At 44.2% G+C, this 15,775-nt stretch overlaps 1 protein-coding gene across 1 annotated transcript in view; it reads left to right on the top strand.

Moving 5' to 3' along the window:
* ITPR2 (inositol 1,4,5-trisphosphate receptor type 2) overlaps positions 1 to 15,775 on the top strand; it is a 240,023-nt gene that overhangs the window by 43,816 nt on the left and 180,432 nt on the right. Inside the window, exons 6-9 of the mRNA XM_026043261.1 lie at positions 3,083 to 3,181; positions 3,596 to 3,679; positions 5,064 to 5,210; positions 6,552 to 6,647. Coding sequence (XP_025899046.1) covers positions 3,083 to 3,181; positions 3,596 to 3,679; positions 5,064 to 5,210; positions 6,552 to 6,647 — 426 coding nt within the window. The remainder of the gene's footprint in view (positions 1 to 3,082; positions 3,182 to 3,595; positions 3,680 to 5,063; positions 5,211 to 6,551; positions 6,648 to 15,775) is intronic.

The raw sequence follows: 15,775 nt of genomic DNA, 5'->3' as shown, positions 1-15,775 counted from the left end.
ACATCCACCGCTCTACCCTCATCTACCCAGCTAGTCACTCCATCGTAGAAGGTGATCAGGTTAGTCARGCAGGATTTCCCCTTGGCAAACCCATGCTGGCTACTCCTAAGCACCCTCTTCTCCTCCACGTGTCTGGACACAGCAGCCAGGATGAGCTGTTCCATCRCTTTYCCGGGGATGGAGGTGAGGCTCACCGGCCTGTAGTTGCCCGGGTCCTCCTTCTTGCCTTTTTTGAAGACTAGAGTGACGCTGACTTTCTTCCAGTCCTCCGGCACCTCCCCTGTTCTCCAGGACCTTCTGAAGATGATGGCGAGCGGCTTGGCTATGGCATCCACCAGTTCCTGCAACACTCTAGGGTGCATCCCACCAGGGCCCATGGATTTGTGGGTGTTGAGGCTCCCTAGATGCTCCCTGACCCACTCTTCCTCTACCCAGGGCAAGCCTTCCTCTCTCTGGCTYKCTTCRTGTGTCCCTRGGGCCTGGGATTCTAGAGGGCTGCCCCTGACAAACACTGAAGCAAAGGCAGCATTCAGCAGCTCTGCTTTGTCCGTGTTTTTCGTGACCAGGGTACCCACCCCATTCACTAGTGGATCCACCAGTCTTGGTGGGTCCCACCAAGTGGACCCTAGTGGACCCTAGTGGACCCACCAGTCTTGGTGCTGCCTGCTAGCGTATTTGCTCCTGCTGYTTGATTGCAGTGCAGATGTAGCTCGTACGTATATTGCCTATAATTCAGATTATAGGCAGTCACAGAGTTACTCTAAGTGATGCAAGCCCTGGCGTGTTCCCCAGAAGACAAGATGCAGTGAGTTTTGGCTGTGGCTCTTCTCACTTCCAGCTTATCTCAGCTTTTAATCCAAAGACTAATCTGGTCTCTTTCCTTTAGGAAGTGCCTTGTACAAGAGTGACCCAAGACTGAAGGGCCTTGTTGATTCTTCTTCTAGCTCAAGAGTGCTGTGTATTTCATCCTTCCCTCTGGAGGGGTCTTTTCTTGGGAAGGACAAGAGATTTTTCAAAGGAGTCAGCAACGAAATCCTGCAAAGCAGTGTGCCACATGCAGCTTTTTTTTTCCCTCRCACATGTACATTTGTGTAGGAAGAAATATAAGGGACTTGTGAAGGTATTAGCTGCCTGCTGGTCCTGTGGCACACTGCTGTGACTGCCTGTGCCCAAAACTGGCAAAGGAGGAGGAGAAAGAGCTGGTGTCGATGTTAATTTTGAAAAGCAAAACCTTGGGAAGATATCGATTTCTTCTCTTGGATCAACATGTAATACAATTCTACAGGCAGATATCATCCTGTGCTTCTTTCCTCCTTCCCTGCCTTCTGCATTTTGGGCATGTTGGGGCAGTATTTGGAGCCAGAAATAACACTATGGGGGAAATAGGGCTCAGAAGAACAGATTTGGAGCTTGCCCAGGCATCTGCATTAAAATAGGAAGCCCTTTGCAGTTTGCTTTCATTTTTCTGTATCAGTGTGCATAGAAAACCTTGTCTTCAAAGACACCTTCCCTTCCTCTCTCCTCCACTTCTGCATTTGTTTTTAAATAGAATGCTCAATGATAAGTTCTCTGAGTAATTAGGTTGATTTTTAAACGATTTTAAATGATTTTAAAGCCCTGATTCCACTTTGCAGGATGCAAGCCTGGTGCTTTATTTTGAGTTATGAATTATCTGCTCTTAACTTCTTAAATGGGGCTGTAAGTAACGTCTGTGTGAAGCATGGCATGCAGGAATGTGTTCATAAGTAATGCACCCTAGAGGCACCCAGTCACCGTTGTTTTGGGTTCCCTTAGTGAACTTTTTCTCGTTGTTTGTGTCAAGTAGGTTTTTTACATGTAGTCTGAGCGTGTTGACACCGTCTTTTGCTGCTGCTGTTTATCTTAACTGTGCTGGTAAAGAACTTGCAACTTTCTTTTTCACCCCCACAATAAATGGGCCAAATTCATCTGCATTGAAGATGYGCCAAAGACTGAATTTGGCTCTCCTTCTTTTCGTAAGAAACGTGCTGATCAATGCAGAAACCCGTTTTGTTTATTTCTGTTCCAAAAAAGCATGGCTCCTGCAACATTCCCTATAGCAAATATCACGTTTAGCCCCTCCTTGTTTTCATGTATGTGTGTGTTTGCGTGCACCTAGAATAGCTGTGAACAACATGAGCAAACTGGGGTAGCAGTGCTGACCAACGCAGGTAGGTTGAGWTCCCCTCGCAGGTAGGAACTAACCTACTGCTTGTGCTTGTGGAGCACTTAATCAGGCAAAATTTCCCATGTTGTTTTTCCCTGTCTCTATAGCGGAACAGTTGCAAGGGCATGGGAATCTGTTCGCAGGGAGGCAGCTATGAATTCCTCCTGTAGAGAGAAAAGCTCTTAGCTGATGCACCTGGTGTTGCTGTGCTGAGCCCTACTCCTCATCTTGGGAGCAACCTGGGAAGGGATGGAGTGCATCTGTCTCTGCATTTCAAGTGCTTTGTGTTCCCTCCCCGATCCAGTTAGATGGTTGAAATTGGAGGACTCTTGAGTCTGTCCTGATGCTTGCCAGGACTCAACCCACAGAGTGGGCAGTCATCGGGCTGGAAAAGTCTCAGCTCAGGCAAATTTTTAAGACTCTGGTGAAATGAAGCCATATTATTGTGGGAAGTTTTCCTGACAGCAAGAAAGGGAAAAGAATCTTACTGCCTGACTAGGGATTATTTTCTAAGCTTTCTTGGCTCGCAGTGTGTGGGATCAAGAGTAGTTTATGCAACTTCCAGATGGTAGATTTGCTTCTGGAATTCAGGACAAGGGATTCATAGGTTCCTTTCTGTATTTCACTGATCCTGAGTTCCTGCTGAACTGGGTGGCATGCTTAAATAAGAATGCCAGGATTCATTGGTTTGAAGTCTTGAACTCAAGCACTGGCAGAGGCAGGAGCAAGCAGAGCTGGCTGCAGGAAGATTCTGCTGGTGTGTGAATTGTCTGCAAATAAATACACTGAGTGCCATCGCTAGAGCATGCGTTTGAATCGTTTCCCAAAAATGAAACACTACCTCATTTTATTGGGTATTTACGTAGGTCTAAATTGTGATTTATTCCTGACCTCCAGGTTGTCGTGGGAGACAAAGTCGTGCTGATGCCGGTAAATGCAGGGCAGCCTCTGCACGCCAGCAACATCGAGCTTCTAGATAACCCCGGCTGCAAAGAGGTGAGTGCAGCAGAGGAGGGGTAACCGCCCTTCGGAAATGTATCCTGCCCTGTTCCTTACTGCTACCTAGCACCCCATCATGGGTAGTTGCCAGTACTATACACTATTCATTGGTTCCAGCTTGACTCCAAAAAAGTAAGGTGCAGTGCACGTATTGCACAGAGATCTGCCTGAGGTTTGCTTGACCTCCGTTTGCTTGCACAGTGTTTTGCTCCCTAAGTCTCTCCAACATCACCATCATTATTTATCAAAGCTTGAGAGCTTCAGCACCCATGCCAGGAATTGCACTTACCTATAGGCCATGGCCTCTGTTGCCCTGAGTGTAACATACTCATATTAGAAGAATAGAAAGAATAGAATTTCTCAGAAAGAAAAGAACAGTTCTTACGACTGTAATTGTGTTTCTTCCCAAAGGTAAATGCTGTTAACTGCAACACAAGCTGGAAAATAACTTTGTTCATGAAATTCAGTAGTTACCGAGATGATGTACTGAAAGGAGTAAGTATTTTTTTTTGTTGTTGGTGGTGGGYTTTTTGAATAATTAATTTTCAAGTCTGAAAAATCATGCTGTATCTGTCTTAATTTTGTTGTAGAGAAAGCATTGCATATTTCCWAAGAGGAAATAGTGACTCTGAAGTTGACAAAAATTCCCTCACTAGTGTCCTTCATAAGCCAAAGAATGTTTTTCCTTTGTGTTATTTTCTTACAAAGTGGAATGGTCTGGAAGGTTTTCACTTCCAACTTATTTCCCCTCCTTGGGAAATCTGAGGAAACATGAACCAAGATGAAGTTCAAGTGCAGAGTGTTGAGGGCTCTGTACAGAATAGCTGTGACATTTCAGTTGAAGGCAAGATGCTCAAAGCAGGTATAACAAGCTGCAGGAGGGAATAAGGCATGAAAAATGTCAGCAGCTGTAATAAGACAATGTAGCTATCAAAGCTGAAGGTGTGCGCAGCTTCGTGCCTCTGGATCGCRCCCTGAGATCACTTACACCTTCATGCTAAATATCAGTTGTTCTCACTAGCCCCTTAATGAGTTGTTATGGACTAGCTGTTTTTTGGTAGGTAGCAGCAGGTTTTGAGAGAGTATTTGAAAGGGCAAGTGGTAAATCGCTGTAGGCTAATAGGGATGTGATGTTCACAGCTTTGATGAGAGGCAGAAGAAAGCAAAAGTGATGCCAATGGAAGAAACGGGGAAGGCGTCCTGGTTTAAGCTGCAAACGCTTTTGGAAGACTTTATTTCTACTGGGATGTAAAAAAAAAAAAAAAGAYGTGACTGGTAGGGAAGCAAAGCTGGAGGTGAGGGGCAAGGCAGAGCAGGGTCATATGGAAAGCTTGAGGCAATGAAGGAGGCTGCAGAGGTCTTGAGGTTGTTGAACTTGCCCAAGGCCTGTTGCAGTGAGCTGCCCCTCTCAGCTCTAGTTAGGCCTAGTCTAGGCCTCAGGGAGAGAGGCCTTTGACTCTCTGGGATTAAAGGCAGCACGAGAACTGTGAAGGGCCGTAATGTACCATGAAGCATGGAAGTTATTCACTTTCTCTAAATACTAAGATTGATCAGAGAGAGAAAATCCATTCATTAAACTAAAGCTAAAATTGAAAATTATTAGCCCACTGCTGCCCAGTAGTATTTGCGGAGTTCCAAAATGGATTTTACTTTCACAGAAATTCATGAAACTTCTGCAGGAGTGAATTTTCTCCACCTTGTCACTGCGTCTGGAGAATGTTTAAAGGATATGTGCTCTATGCCAGCAATGGGAAACCAAGAAATGTTCACTTTACATCAGTGTTTAGGACATCACTGGAGTTAGTATAGATGACAAGGATGAGTCCAGCTGCTTTGCTTACCATTTAATAATGCTTCTTTTTTTTTTCTGTTTCTTTAGGGAGATGTTGTCAGACTGTTTCATGCAGAGCAAGAGAAGTTTCTGACCTGTGATGAATACGAGAAGAAACAACATATTTTCCTTCGTACTACATTGCGTCAATCAGCCACTTCTGCAACAAGCTCTAAAGCACTATGGGAAATAGAGGTATATATTTTTTTTCCTTTTTATAAATATTTCAGAACTTGAAGGCCAGGGTTCAGTAAAAATACTTTGCCATAACATGAATCATTCATAACCTCTTGATATCATCATACACCTCTCCGTAACGATTATTATTTTATGAAACAGGTTGTGTAGGATGAACACTGAAAAGATGCTTTACTGCTGTGAACACATGTGGAGAGAGGATGATTTCTTTCTAAATTTAGCTGTCCTGAAAGGAAATGAAATGATGATGGGTCAAATTCAGACTTGACGTGAATGGTGTCATTTTATCAAAGCAGCTGAATGACATTCGTTCACATTCACACATTCCTGAGTTCTGATTGTTTATATTTGGCTTCTTCTGTGATACAGAAAATGGAAACTAATGACTGACAGGAAATCACACAAATGTGATTGAGTCCATTCTTCTGSAGGAAGGCACTTAAACGTGTTTAAAGTTAGGTTGAATAAAGGTGTCTTGGCTGAATAGGAGAGATTTTTCAGAAGGTGTCTAGTAGATGGACTTCGATTAATTGAGAAATGTTTGAGACTGGTATGCCAGAAAAAAACCTTGCCATTTCAGTAATAAAACTCCTGCACTGAAAAGTTCTTAGACTTTGAGCAAACAGTGCATTTAAAGCTAGAGCTCCTCACTCAGGCAGACGACTGACTTTTTTCCCTACACTTCTGGCTATTCGACATTACCCCATAGAATAGAGAGGCACTGCTAGACTTAAGGCAGCAAATAAATTACAGCTCAGCTAAGGGTAAAAAAATCCTGGATATTTCAAATAACACGGGGCTTATAATCACTTGAAAGAAAATTCATCCAAAGGCTGCAGTGTTTTCAAAAATAGAGTCAGTATAGTGGTGAAACAGAGTAACAAGGTTTAAGTTCTATTTTTAAGTAGTGCCTTTGCAAGTGTAGAGCAGCAACATTTGCTTTGCTGAGCTCCAGGTACACACCAGAGGAACCAAAAGCAAGATTTGGCTCATTATGTTTGTAGTAAGTAGATTAACGAAAATATGGAAAGTAATAGGAGGCGTATTTCCTGGCACCCAGTAAAAAGTAAATGTAAGCAGTTGTTATCTAGAATGGGCTTAGTGTAAGCACAGAATTCCTCTCAGTGGTAGACTGTTTGTAATTATGCAATTTACTTGTTTTTATTTGGAGTATTGGCAGCAGTAGCTGGCCAATGATTACTCTTGTAGTGGCATGATTATTCTTCCAGTGTAATTAAGAGAACAGCAGGCTGGGCAAGCTGTAAGAATTGTCAGTGATCTGTATATGATCTTGAGGACTTCCAGCATGATTAAAAATCTGTATTTCTTCTTTTTTAGGTKGTGCATCATGACCCTTGCCGGGGAGGGGCAGGACAGTGGAATAGCTTGTTTAGATTTAAGCACTTGGCAACTGGCAACTACTTAGCTGCGGAGGTAAGAACCTAAGTTGAAGAAGGGGTTGTGTGTTGTCTATCAAACTACCATACACGTTCTGCTAATTCAGAGCTGCTGTGGTAGGTAGGTCTATAACACCGGTCCCCCAAAAGATCCCGTGTCAGCTCTCAATGGGGAGGATTGGATGTGCAGTGCAAGGGTTGGATGTGCAGTGCAAAGGAAATTTTTTGAACTGTAGGGCAGTAGTGAGTGAGTTGTAGAAACATCTACCCTGAGTTTCAACTCTGCTACTGAATCTTGGATTTGTTGCTTGTCATGATACCAAGGCAAACATCAGGGTCACATACCCACCATATTTAGACTTAAAGTCCTGAGATTCKTTTATTTCTCCCCTCTTCTTTGTTCACGATCTTTGAAGTTTTATTGTGAAGGGTCAAGTAAGTCATCAAGTGATCTTTGCTGGTCCAGGCGGCAATATACTGACTAAAAATTTGAGAATGGGACTGAATATATGGTACTCATTGAGCTAGATCAGAGAAATCAGCAGGCAGACACCACAAGGGGTACTCTGGACTGCTCTAGTTCAGGTGCTGTAATTCCTTATTTATTTTCCCCCACTGAATCTAGACTTCCTTAAAAAATAGCTCTACAGTGCTAATTCAAAGTTTTGATACATGCCAGCCAGCAAGTGACCTAAGGCATCTTTTTGTTCCATACAAGCTTGGGAAGGACGAACTTGAAATGTATGTGTGTCATGACTTTTGGAGGCATCCTTGTACGTTATGGTTAGGACTGGTTGAAGTGTTCTCCTCTTACAGTCTTGACTGGAAAATGGGACAAAAACTTGTTTGAGGAAATCTTTGGTCCTTTCAGGGAACAGGGGATTGAGAAGGAGAAGGGAACTTGTCTTAAATAAATATAAAYTAAATAAATAAAAAATAATTTAAAAATGTCCTTAATAAAGTAGGGCTCTTGGCAAGCTGGAAGAGAGCAGATAACACCAAGTTTCTGAAATAGGAAATGCTTGGATTTTTCCATGGCTACAAGAAGCAGTGAGCTTTCTAAGTCCAGTCTGTTCTGTGTTAGGTTTCTTTGTGTCTGAGTTGTATCAATGGAATGAAAACTTAGTGGGTTTTCTTTTCCGCTGATTTAGTCGAGTCTGTGCATTCCCACTTTGTCTTTCATCTGCAAACACGCGTATGAAAATTTACAACTATAAGACCAACTTATAAATTAGGATGTATTAGGGAAACCCTGAAAAAACGTTTGCTCTATTATAACCTGAGAGAGTTAAGTTGCAGCAAAACAACATTTGTRTGGAGACAAGGTCTTAGTAATCCTGGAATGCTACTTTCACTTCCCAGCTCCTGTCACAGCTTAACTGAGGTCAGAGCAAGAGCAAGCAGAAACAATCAAGCCTATGCTTTATTCTAATTATTTCAAAAGCAGTGTCAAAACATAAACAACGGCTCTCCAGAGCAGATACTTGCCATATTTTCCATCTAGAAATGCCTGTAATTTGTGATTTTTTTTTTTTCTTCACTTTTTAGCAATAACTCACAGTGTAAGTGAGAATTTGAATAGACCTGAAATTCCTGTGCGAGTGAATGAAGAGCATCATCTCTTGAGAGCCATTGGGCCAACATGCCCTACCTGCTCTGCCCCACGCTGCGGGGTCCCTTGTGCAGCGATAGCTTGGCTCAGCTGAAGCCACCTGCCCTTGGTATGGTAGCTGATACTGCCAAGCACTGGCTGATTTTCAAGTGGCCACCAGGACTCACACTTAAGAGACAGCCCCTGCRTGCTCTGCTTACACTGTGATACTCCTGCTAGAAAGATGCTGCTTCGACCCTGTCGTTGAGCACGAGGATGAAGCCTGCGTACCAGAAAAACATGCAGAACCCTGGGCCACCCTGGGTGCCTCACCGGCCCCACGTTGTGCCAAAGCAGCACTGTGCAGAAGCCAACCTCCCCCTCATTTGTAGGGAGGAGGGTGTAAGTCCATAGCCACAAACGTGCTGAGCAGGCCCAGGCTTGGTTCAGCTGCTTCACTTGCTCTTTGGCAGAGCTTTCCTCCTTGTACCCATAGTTGTCTCCCATAAATCAGTTCCCATAAATCAGTAATGGAAGGCCAGGAAAGGCATTTTTTTCCCCACTSTGCCCTCTCAGTGCTCTAGCATGCTGCCTGGCTCACTGACTGATGAGCTTCCCTTTCCTGTTATGCCTCATCTGCTTGGAGATTTTCAGGAGAAAAATTTTCAGGTGAAGTGGGGTCACACTTTGCTGAATGCTGAAGCTGAGCTTAGGGCCATTCTACCTCTGGAGAGGAAATTCCCATCAGGAAGATGTTAAATATGGAGAATGAAGCTGGCACATTACCGTAAAAGCTGGAAAAGCATTCGGTTGAACAGAGGTTATGTTCTGTGACTGGAAAGTGACATTAGCTACTATATCTATGAATACCTGCTGGTGGAGATATTAAAGGTAATGCTGTAATAAAAAACCCATGAACTGTATTTTTCTCAGTTCACATGTCAGGCACAACACACCAGCCAGACATCCATGTCAAAGATTTATGAACAGGCAGGCAGACTCGTAATGTGCGTGAGCAAACTTTAAATCAGCTGCTCAAAGCCTGCTGAACACTTATCTGTGCTCTTGCAGCACAGGAAGATTACTCATGGCATTGACTATCAACAGCGTCACACGTTGCCACGACTTGATTTTGTTTAAGCCTCCATGATAGAAGATATCTAGAGTGGAATAAAAAGTACAAACCAACAGAATTCACGAATCTCTCAAACATTCAGTTGTTGGCTAATGGCACTATTGCTGTCACAGCTGAGTAAATCAGGATTAATCGCTTCTTATAGCTGTCCTTTTCTTACCGCACYCTTCTGTACATCAGCTTGACGTGCAGCACGCAGGCAGGCTTCTGCAGTGGCAACTTGAACGGGTCACATCTCGCACAAAAAGAAGTGTCTTTCACCCGTGTGTCTCTCTTCTTTGCAGCTGGACTTGCAGCTTGTGTGTAAGCAGAGCAGGGCCCTCTCTTTCTCTGTGCCTCCCTGTGCCACGTGTAGCTGGTCAGTGTGGTTTGTGACGAGGTCTGGGCCATATAGTGGAGTGAAGCCACTGCCACTTTTTAAGGCTAGGATTTGGATCTGGGGACCAAAGGAATTCAAGGCACTTGCTSCAGAGAATTCAGGAATTTCAAAGTAAGAAATTTACAGACGTTTCAGTGGAAATCCTAAATATAACTGTAGTTAGTAAGTTTAAACAAAAAAGGGAGGCAATCAGTTATTCAATAAACAAGACTTACAGATTGATGCTTGTAAATCTAACACTTACATAAACAGAGTAAGAGGTCAGGGCTTCTATATCCTGAATTCCAGGTTCGTGAAAGTCATAATCAGCTGCCCAGCATTAGGTACTTTTCAAAGACTCTCATCCTTTGACCCTTCTGACTTGTCACACAGTCGAACCTAAGACCCTTTCCTTTAATTCTCCTTCCACCTGCATAGCTTAGGCTGATTTCATTAAAATGCCTTGTAGTTCCTTAAGACCTATGAATTCTATAAAGCAACACAGAGCCAAACAGACTAGGGGCTGAAGATGCCCCACCTTGAAGGAGCACTTGCTAAAGGAGATCCAGTGGGAGACGTTTGCTAAGGACACGTAGCTGAACCGTCTGTCTCCTGCCAGACTGCACACCCTGGGGCATGGTCTGACACTCCACATGCACCTCCGCGTAGCCCGTGACTTGAGGCACAGAAAGAATTGAAGAGTTTCGTGTTTGGCAGTAAGGATTTTTGAAGTAGCTGCAGTGGGGATAAGTTGTAATGTTTCTTAAGTGTCCAGCCTTTGGAAACCTGAAGCCGTTGTCTTGGACATTCCCAAAACATTGAAATTGTATAAAGGTGCAACTGAACCAGATTCACAGCTGGAGAATTGGAAGGTGAAATTTTCTTTTGCTTTAGAGACAGCGGGAGTTCTGCTGGAAATGTCAGAAGGGCTTGGTTTTGCCYGGAAAAGCTGAACCAGATCCTTAGCTGGAGATTTAAGCACTAAGCTTCCAGCTAAGATCCAGGCTGCCGAGTTTTATTCTGATCTTCACAGAGTCAGCAGTCTTTTAGAAAAAGTTCTGTAACAGATTCTTTTTTCAGTYGTGTTACAGCAAAATGACCCAAGTTATTTTGAACTTCTATGTTTATGGAGGGGCTRTAAGGTTAGGTGAAAACTGAATGCTCCAAAGAAACGAGAAGCTTCCTTGTACTTTTGTAAGGTCTTTTTGGTGCATGCTGCCCATGTAGAGAGCACCCCAATGTGCCTGTCTGCGTGGGAGGCAGCTGCAGCCAAGGTGAGCAGCCTTTCAGCTGCTGCGGGTTGGGGCGGCACAGCTGGGCCTTTCTCAGGACCACACCTAACCCTTTCAGCTTTCTAATCACRCGGATAAAAGTCGCTTTGAACGGAATGTCAGCGTATTGATTGTGCTGAGCCAGAACATGCACAGCGAGTATTGTTCTCCACGGGTGCGAGAGCTCCACTCCTCTGATTACCAAACTGGATAATCTACGCTCAGACTGTTAACACTTGCTGTTGGAGGGTGTCGAACAGCAGTACAGCCTGCACGCACATGGAGGCACACGCAAGAAGTGCAGGGCAAGGCTGTCATTTCCTATTTAGCTTCCCAGGCAAGAGGAATATTGCTAAAGCAAGCACGAATGCTTGTACAAGTATCAAATCACACACTRTTTTAAGATATTGCAGTAGACAGTAGCTAATCCACAGTGTATTGCTGTGTGAACATGTACATAATCATAAGACAGTACAGAAATTGTAATGTGATAGTTCTGTTTTATTTAGTTGAACGGGGTAGCATTATTAGATACGTTGGAAAGACATGGCAGTAAATCTGGTAAAGTGTCTTTAACACTGAATTACTTATACTCTAAATGAAGTAAGATGATGCAGATGAGATGACAGCCTTARTGTTTAACTTTTATGTTTCTATAAAATTGTAGCTAGAAGCACATGGCTAAATTATTGCTGTATCTCCAGAGAAGGTGCATAGAGTATGAGTGTATTGAGGTGTATTGCTGTAGCGTTGAGCTGTCTCCACAGGGTTTGAGTCTTCAGCATGTAAGGGTCGATGCAAACTCCATAGAAAGGGTAGCCCGTGCGATTAGGTTCTTCTAGACAAAGGAGAGAAGAAGGAAAATGAAGCAGTGGCAGCCAGAAGCAGTGGCAAAACCAAGCATACATTTTTCTGACCTGTAGTGTGCTTCATCCGCTAAACTAAATCATTGTTCATTTGAAGAACGTCATTATGTAAAGCTCTCAGGCATATCCTTGTCTTTGAAGTCAGTGGAATATCCCTTTTCTTCAGAGATTAAGGGTGTTTCAGATACTGAACCGATGTGCCTGTGCCTCCTCTAACAGTTTTCATTTGTGCAGCCACTCCCAGGGTGACTTTGGCCGCTGCAGGACAGAAGGTTTCACAAAAGCCAGAGTTCTGTCAACTTCTACATGGGAATTTACATTGTAAGTGGCTTGTGTAGGGCAGTTGGGCTGGAGAGCTCTCTAGCACATGCKCTGGTGATGCCCAAGTCACAGAGAAGATCTGACCCATCTTTAGTCACCTTGGGCAGAAGTTGCAGCCTCATGTGCATCCCAGATGCCTGTCCCCATGGRAAACCCCACAGGTTTTCTCAGTCAGTGTTTGCTTTTCTGTGTCCTGCAAGAGAGAAACTGCAAGATTTGAGCCATAAAATGGACCAGCTTTACTCAGAGTTTAGTTCTAAACTCTCCTGTTAAAATCCTACAGAAGCACATTTTCAGCTTTGGGGAGTAATTTTAGCACTAGGCACTCAACCCAGTTGCTTTTAAAGACAGGAACGATGGAAGCCAGCTGGCCTGACAAGTACAGGGTTGCACGCAGCTGAGATGAGATGACAACTGTATGAATAAACTCCAAGCTCCAAAGAGGAAGCCCATCCCAAACCAGTGAGGCTGTAGGTCAGCAATAAAAGCTCTGCAGCAGTGGTGCAGCCTTGCAAAAACGTCACATTTCYATGGGTGTTTCCTTCAGGAGAGGATTATATGTGTCATTTGCTTACAGGTTAAATTGAGAACTGCTGTAAATACTGTTTTATATTCTGTTCATAGCGAGTCTATCCGTTTCAAAAAATATTAGCATGCCAAATGCTGTATGTCATGATAGTGGTTGTTTATCCAGGTGGACAGAGTCAAACTGTCTCTAGTGTAACTAACCCTGATGTAATAACCCCTAAGATTTGGATCATGGGGAAGTTGGCCAAATGTGTGTTCAAATTAATATTGGTTAAAAAAAAAAAAAATCCTCTCTTGGCTTTCTGATAGGACTAGTAAAGAAGTGGAACTCACTGCCACAAGATTTTGAAAACAAGGGATATAATGGGATTTGAAGGAAGATTGCATATTTGTATGAATAACAGCATCCTCAGCATTAGTTAAGATAGGAAAAAAAATATAAAGAGGAAGTCATTTTTTTAAGTTAGAGGCCATAAACCAGGATTTATGCTTTGAAGTCCTGGAGAAACTCTGCCTGTAGCGTTAGGGCCGTTTTTGCTTGCACTTTCTTAAACTGCTCTGAGAAATAGGATGCAGCACAGGCCATAGCTTAAGCTTTTGGAAATCTAATCTTTGAGAGTAGGAGATGGGGTGAGAGTTTGGGAAGCAAAAAGGATTGTTTGCCAGCAGTGTTTTTTTCCGGGATGGCAAGGAAGCAGCCTTTGGACACTATAATGAAAGCCATCACAGCCAAATTTATCCATCCGTTGGTTACACAGCGAAAGCAGAGCAGCATAGTGGGAAAATCTGTGTTGTTCCTGCTGCCTTGAGAAGCACTAAAGCAAATAACTGGCTCCAAGGGGCACCCTTGCCACCTTGTGCAGGTATCTTGCGCTCAAGAACAGCAGTTTGCAACAGGAGAAGGTACCAGGAGATGGCAGCATCCACCCAGGCCTTTGTGCCTCTGCTCTCCTTGCCGCTTGGGAGCATGATCACACAGCCGGCTCCACGGTATTTTGGGACCTCATTATCTGGAGATTGCTGCAAAATCTTCYGTTTGGGTCGGTTTTGCCAGTGTTTTGTTCACTGTTAATGCAGCCTTCTGATAGCTTCTGGSTGCTGGGCTCTGTTGTTAAAGGCTCTGGTGAGAAGAAGGCCTGCCAAGGYGACGAGGTGGATGCGGCACTGCGAGCCTCATAAATATTTTTCACTGCCTCACAGGAGGAGTGTAGTTTTGTTCTAAAGCTCGGCAAGGAGTGAAGGGTAATTTACAGTTGTGTGTGAAAAGGTGGAAGAAATCCAGAGGATTACTGATTTACAGAGCCAGTCTGACCTGTTCCCTGGACGGGGCACTGCTTTTTAAAGGGACAGAATGGGGAGCAGCTGAATTTGCAGCACCATCCTTTCCAGGGATGGATTTTCAGAGGTTTCTCCAAACCTTGAGGTTGCAGCTGAATTTCTCAACCTGACTCCTCTCCACTTACCTGCAAGTTAGGAACAGCATCAGTGGGCAAATGCTTGTCGATGCTGGTCCAAACCCTGACCTTGGAGGAAGGGTTTTTCCCGCCAGGCAGGTGGTTTGTGCGAGTGATGTGCGCTCCGCTGGGCTGTCCCAAGGCAGCCCGAGGCTGGCCGCGGTTCAGCAGGGCTCGTGCACGCGTGCACTTCAGGAGTGAAGGAAGCTTGAAGACATAAACATGGCCCTGATTGTTGTGCAGTTGTTACAGCAACTGCTTCTGGTATTAGAAATACAAAGGGGGCTGGCATCGCTTCTTGCTGCCTTCCAAGGCAGCCAGTGTGGCCGTGCGCCCTGTTCCCTGTTGCATTTTATTTGCTTACTGCTTAAAGGTTCCTTGAGACCTTTTTGTAATATTGTGTTTGTACCACTTTCTGTTGATTTTTGTTTTGATGAATGGCAGAGATTTAAAAGGCTAAGGCCTATTTGTGTATTTTTCTTTCCTGCAGAATGTCAGGAATATGTAATTCAGTCACCTCTAGTCATTTCTGTGGGTCCCTCTGAAATGCACAGTGCAATATTAATGCTTTCATAGTAACCTCTGAGAAGATGAGCAAACRTTTTCAAGACTGGATGTGCTGCTGTGGGACCTTTGAGGCCGTTATTTGGGATTTTATTATTTCTATGGGCCATTATTTGAGATCTCTTGGGCGCTTGTTTTTCCTTTTCCTCTGCAGAAGGGGATTTGGCCATGTGAGACGGAGCACCAGGCAATGCTCAGGGTCCCTCCTCAGCAGAAGCACAGGGATTTCTCAGGTACCCGTATCGCTGCGCCTGGATGACAGCTGCGTGTCCAGGCAGCTCTAGTAGATGCCACTGCTGTGAGGCCTTTAAATCGATGTTAATGTAAGCAAAGCCTGGGCCTATCTTTACTCATACAGCCATATAAAATGCCGCCAAGGTGACCTGCCTTTTTACCCTCTGGCGAGGGTGAATAATGGACAGGACGGAGCCAAARCCACTTCTTGTGGGAGATTTTGTCTAACAGATAGTTCATGAGCACCAGGGGCTTCCCCACGCGCGTCTGTGTCCACCCACCACTGCTCGGGCAGCCCTGGGGGCAGCTGAAGGGATCCGGCGCTGCCCGCTCCCCACAAGCTGCTCTGCTCTGCTAGGACAGGCCTTGCAAACAGAGGGGCAGCAAACAGTAGGCCTGGAGTTAGGCAAAGAACACCTCTTCAGATCGTTATTTCTTTCTCTTGGATGATGGTTATCAGGAATTTTGTGCCAGATGCTGGGGCATTATTGGATGGGGTTTATCTAGCATCACAACTGGTCTTTCTCCAGCAAGTTGATAGGATGGCAAAAGTGCTTTGAACGGCCTTTGGAAGTGTGCAGAAGTCCTTGGGATTTATTGGAAGCTAATCAGCACGCCATTACCAAGGAACAAAGCAAGTCTAATAAAGATGAAAGATTCGACAAGTGTGCTGTTTTTCTTTTCTTTTTCTTTTTTTCTTGTGGTGGATTTTTCTACCCCTTAAACACTTGTTCTTGTTGATTGGGTACGGAGTGTTAACAGGCTGGTTATCAAATGAACTGGAAACTGTTTTGGGGTGTTGAATTAGCTCCTTTCATTCTTCCTCTTTCAAGGTTTCCTTTT

The sequence above is a fragment of the Nothoprocta perdicaria genome, unplaced genomic scaffold (genome assembly GCF_003342845.1).
Source record: "Nothoprocta perdicaria isolate Ctin4 unplaced genomic scaffold, notPer1 scaffold_324, whole genome shotgun sequence".
NCBI classification, from domain to species: domain Eukaryota; kingdom Metazoa; phylum Chordata; class Aves; order Tinamiformes; family Tinamidae; genus Nothoprocta; species Nothoprocta perdicaria.
Note: the sequence above shows the minus strand (reverse complement) of the source record. Positions and strands in the feature narration are given on the sequence as shown.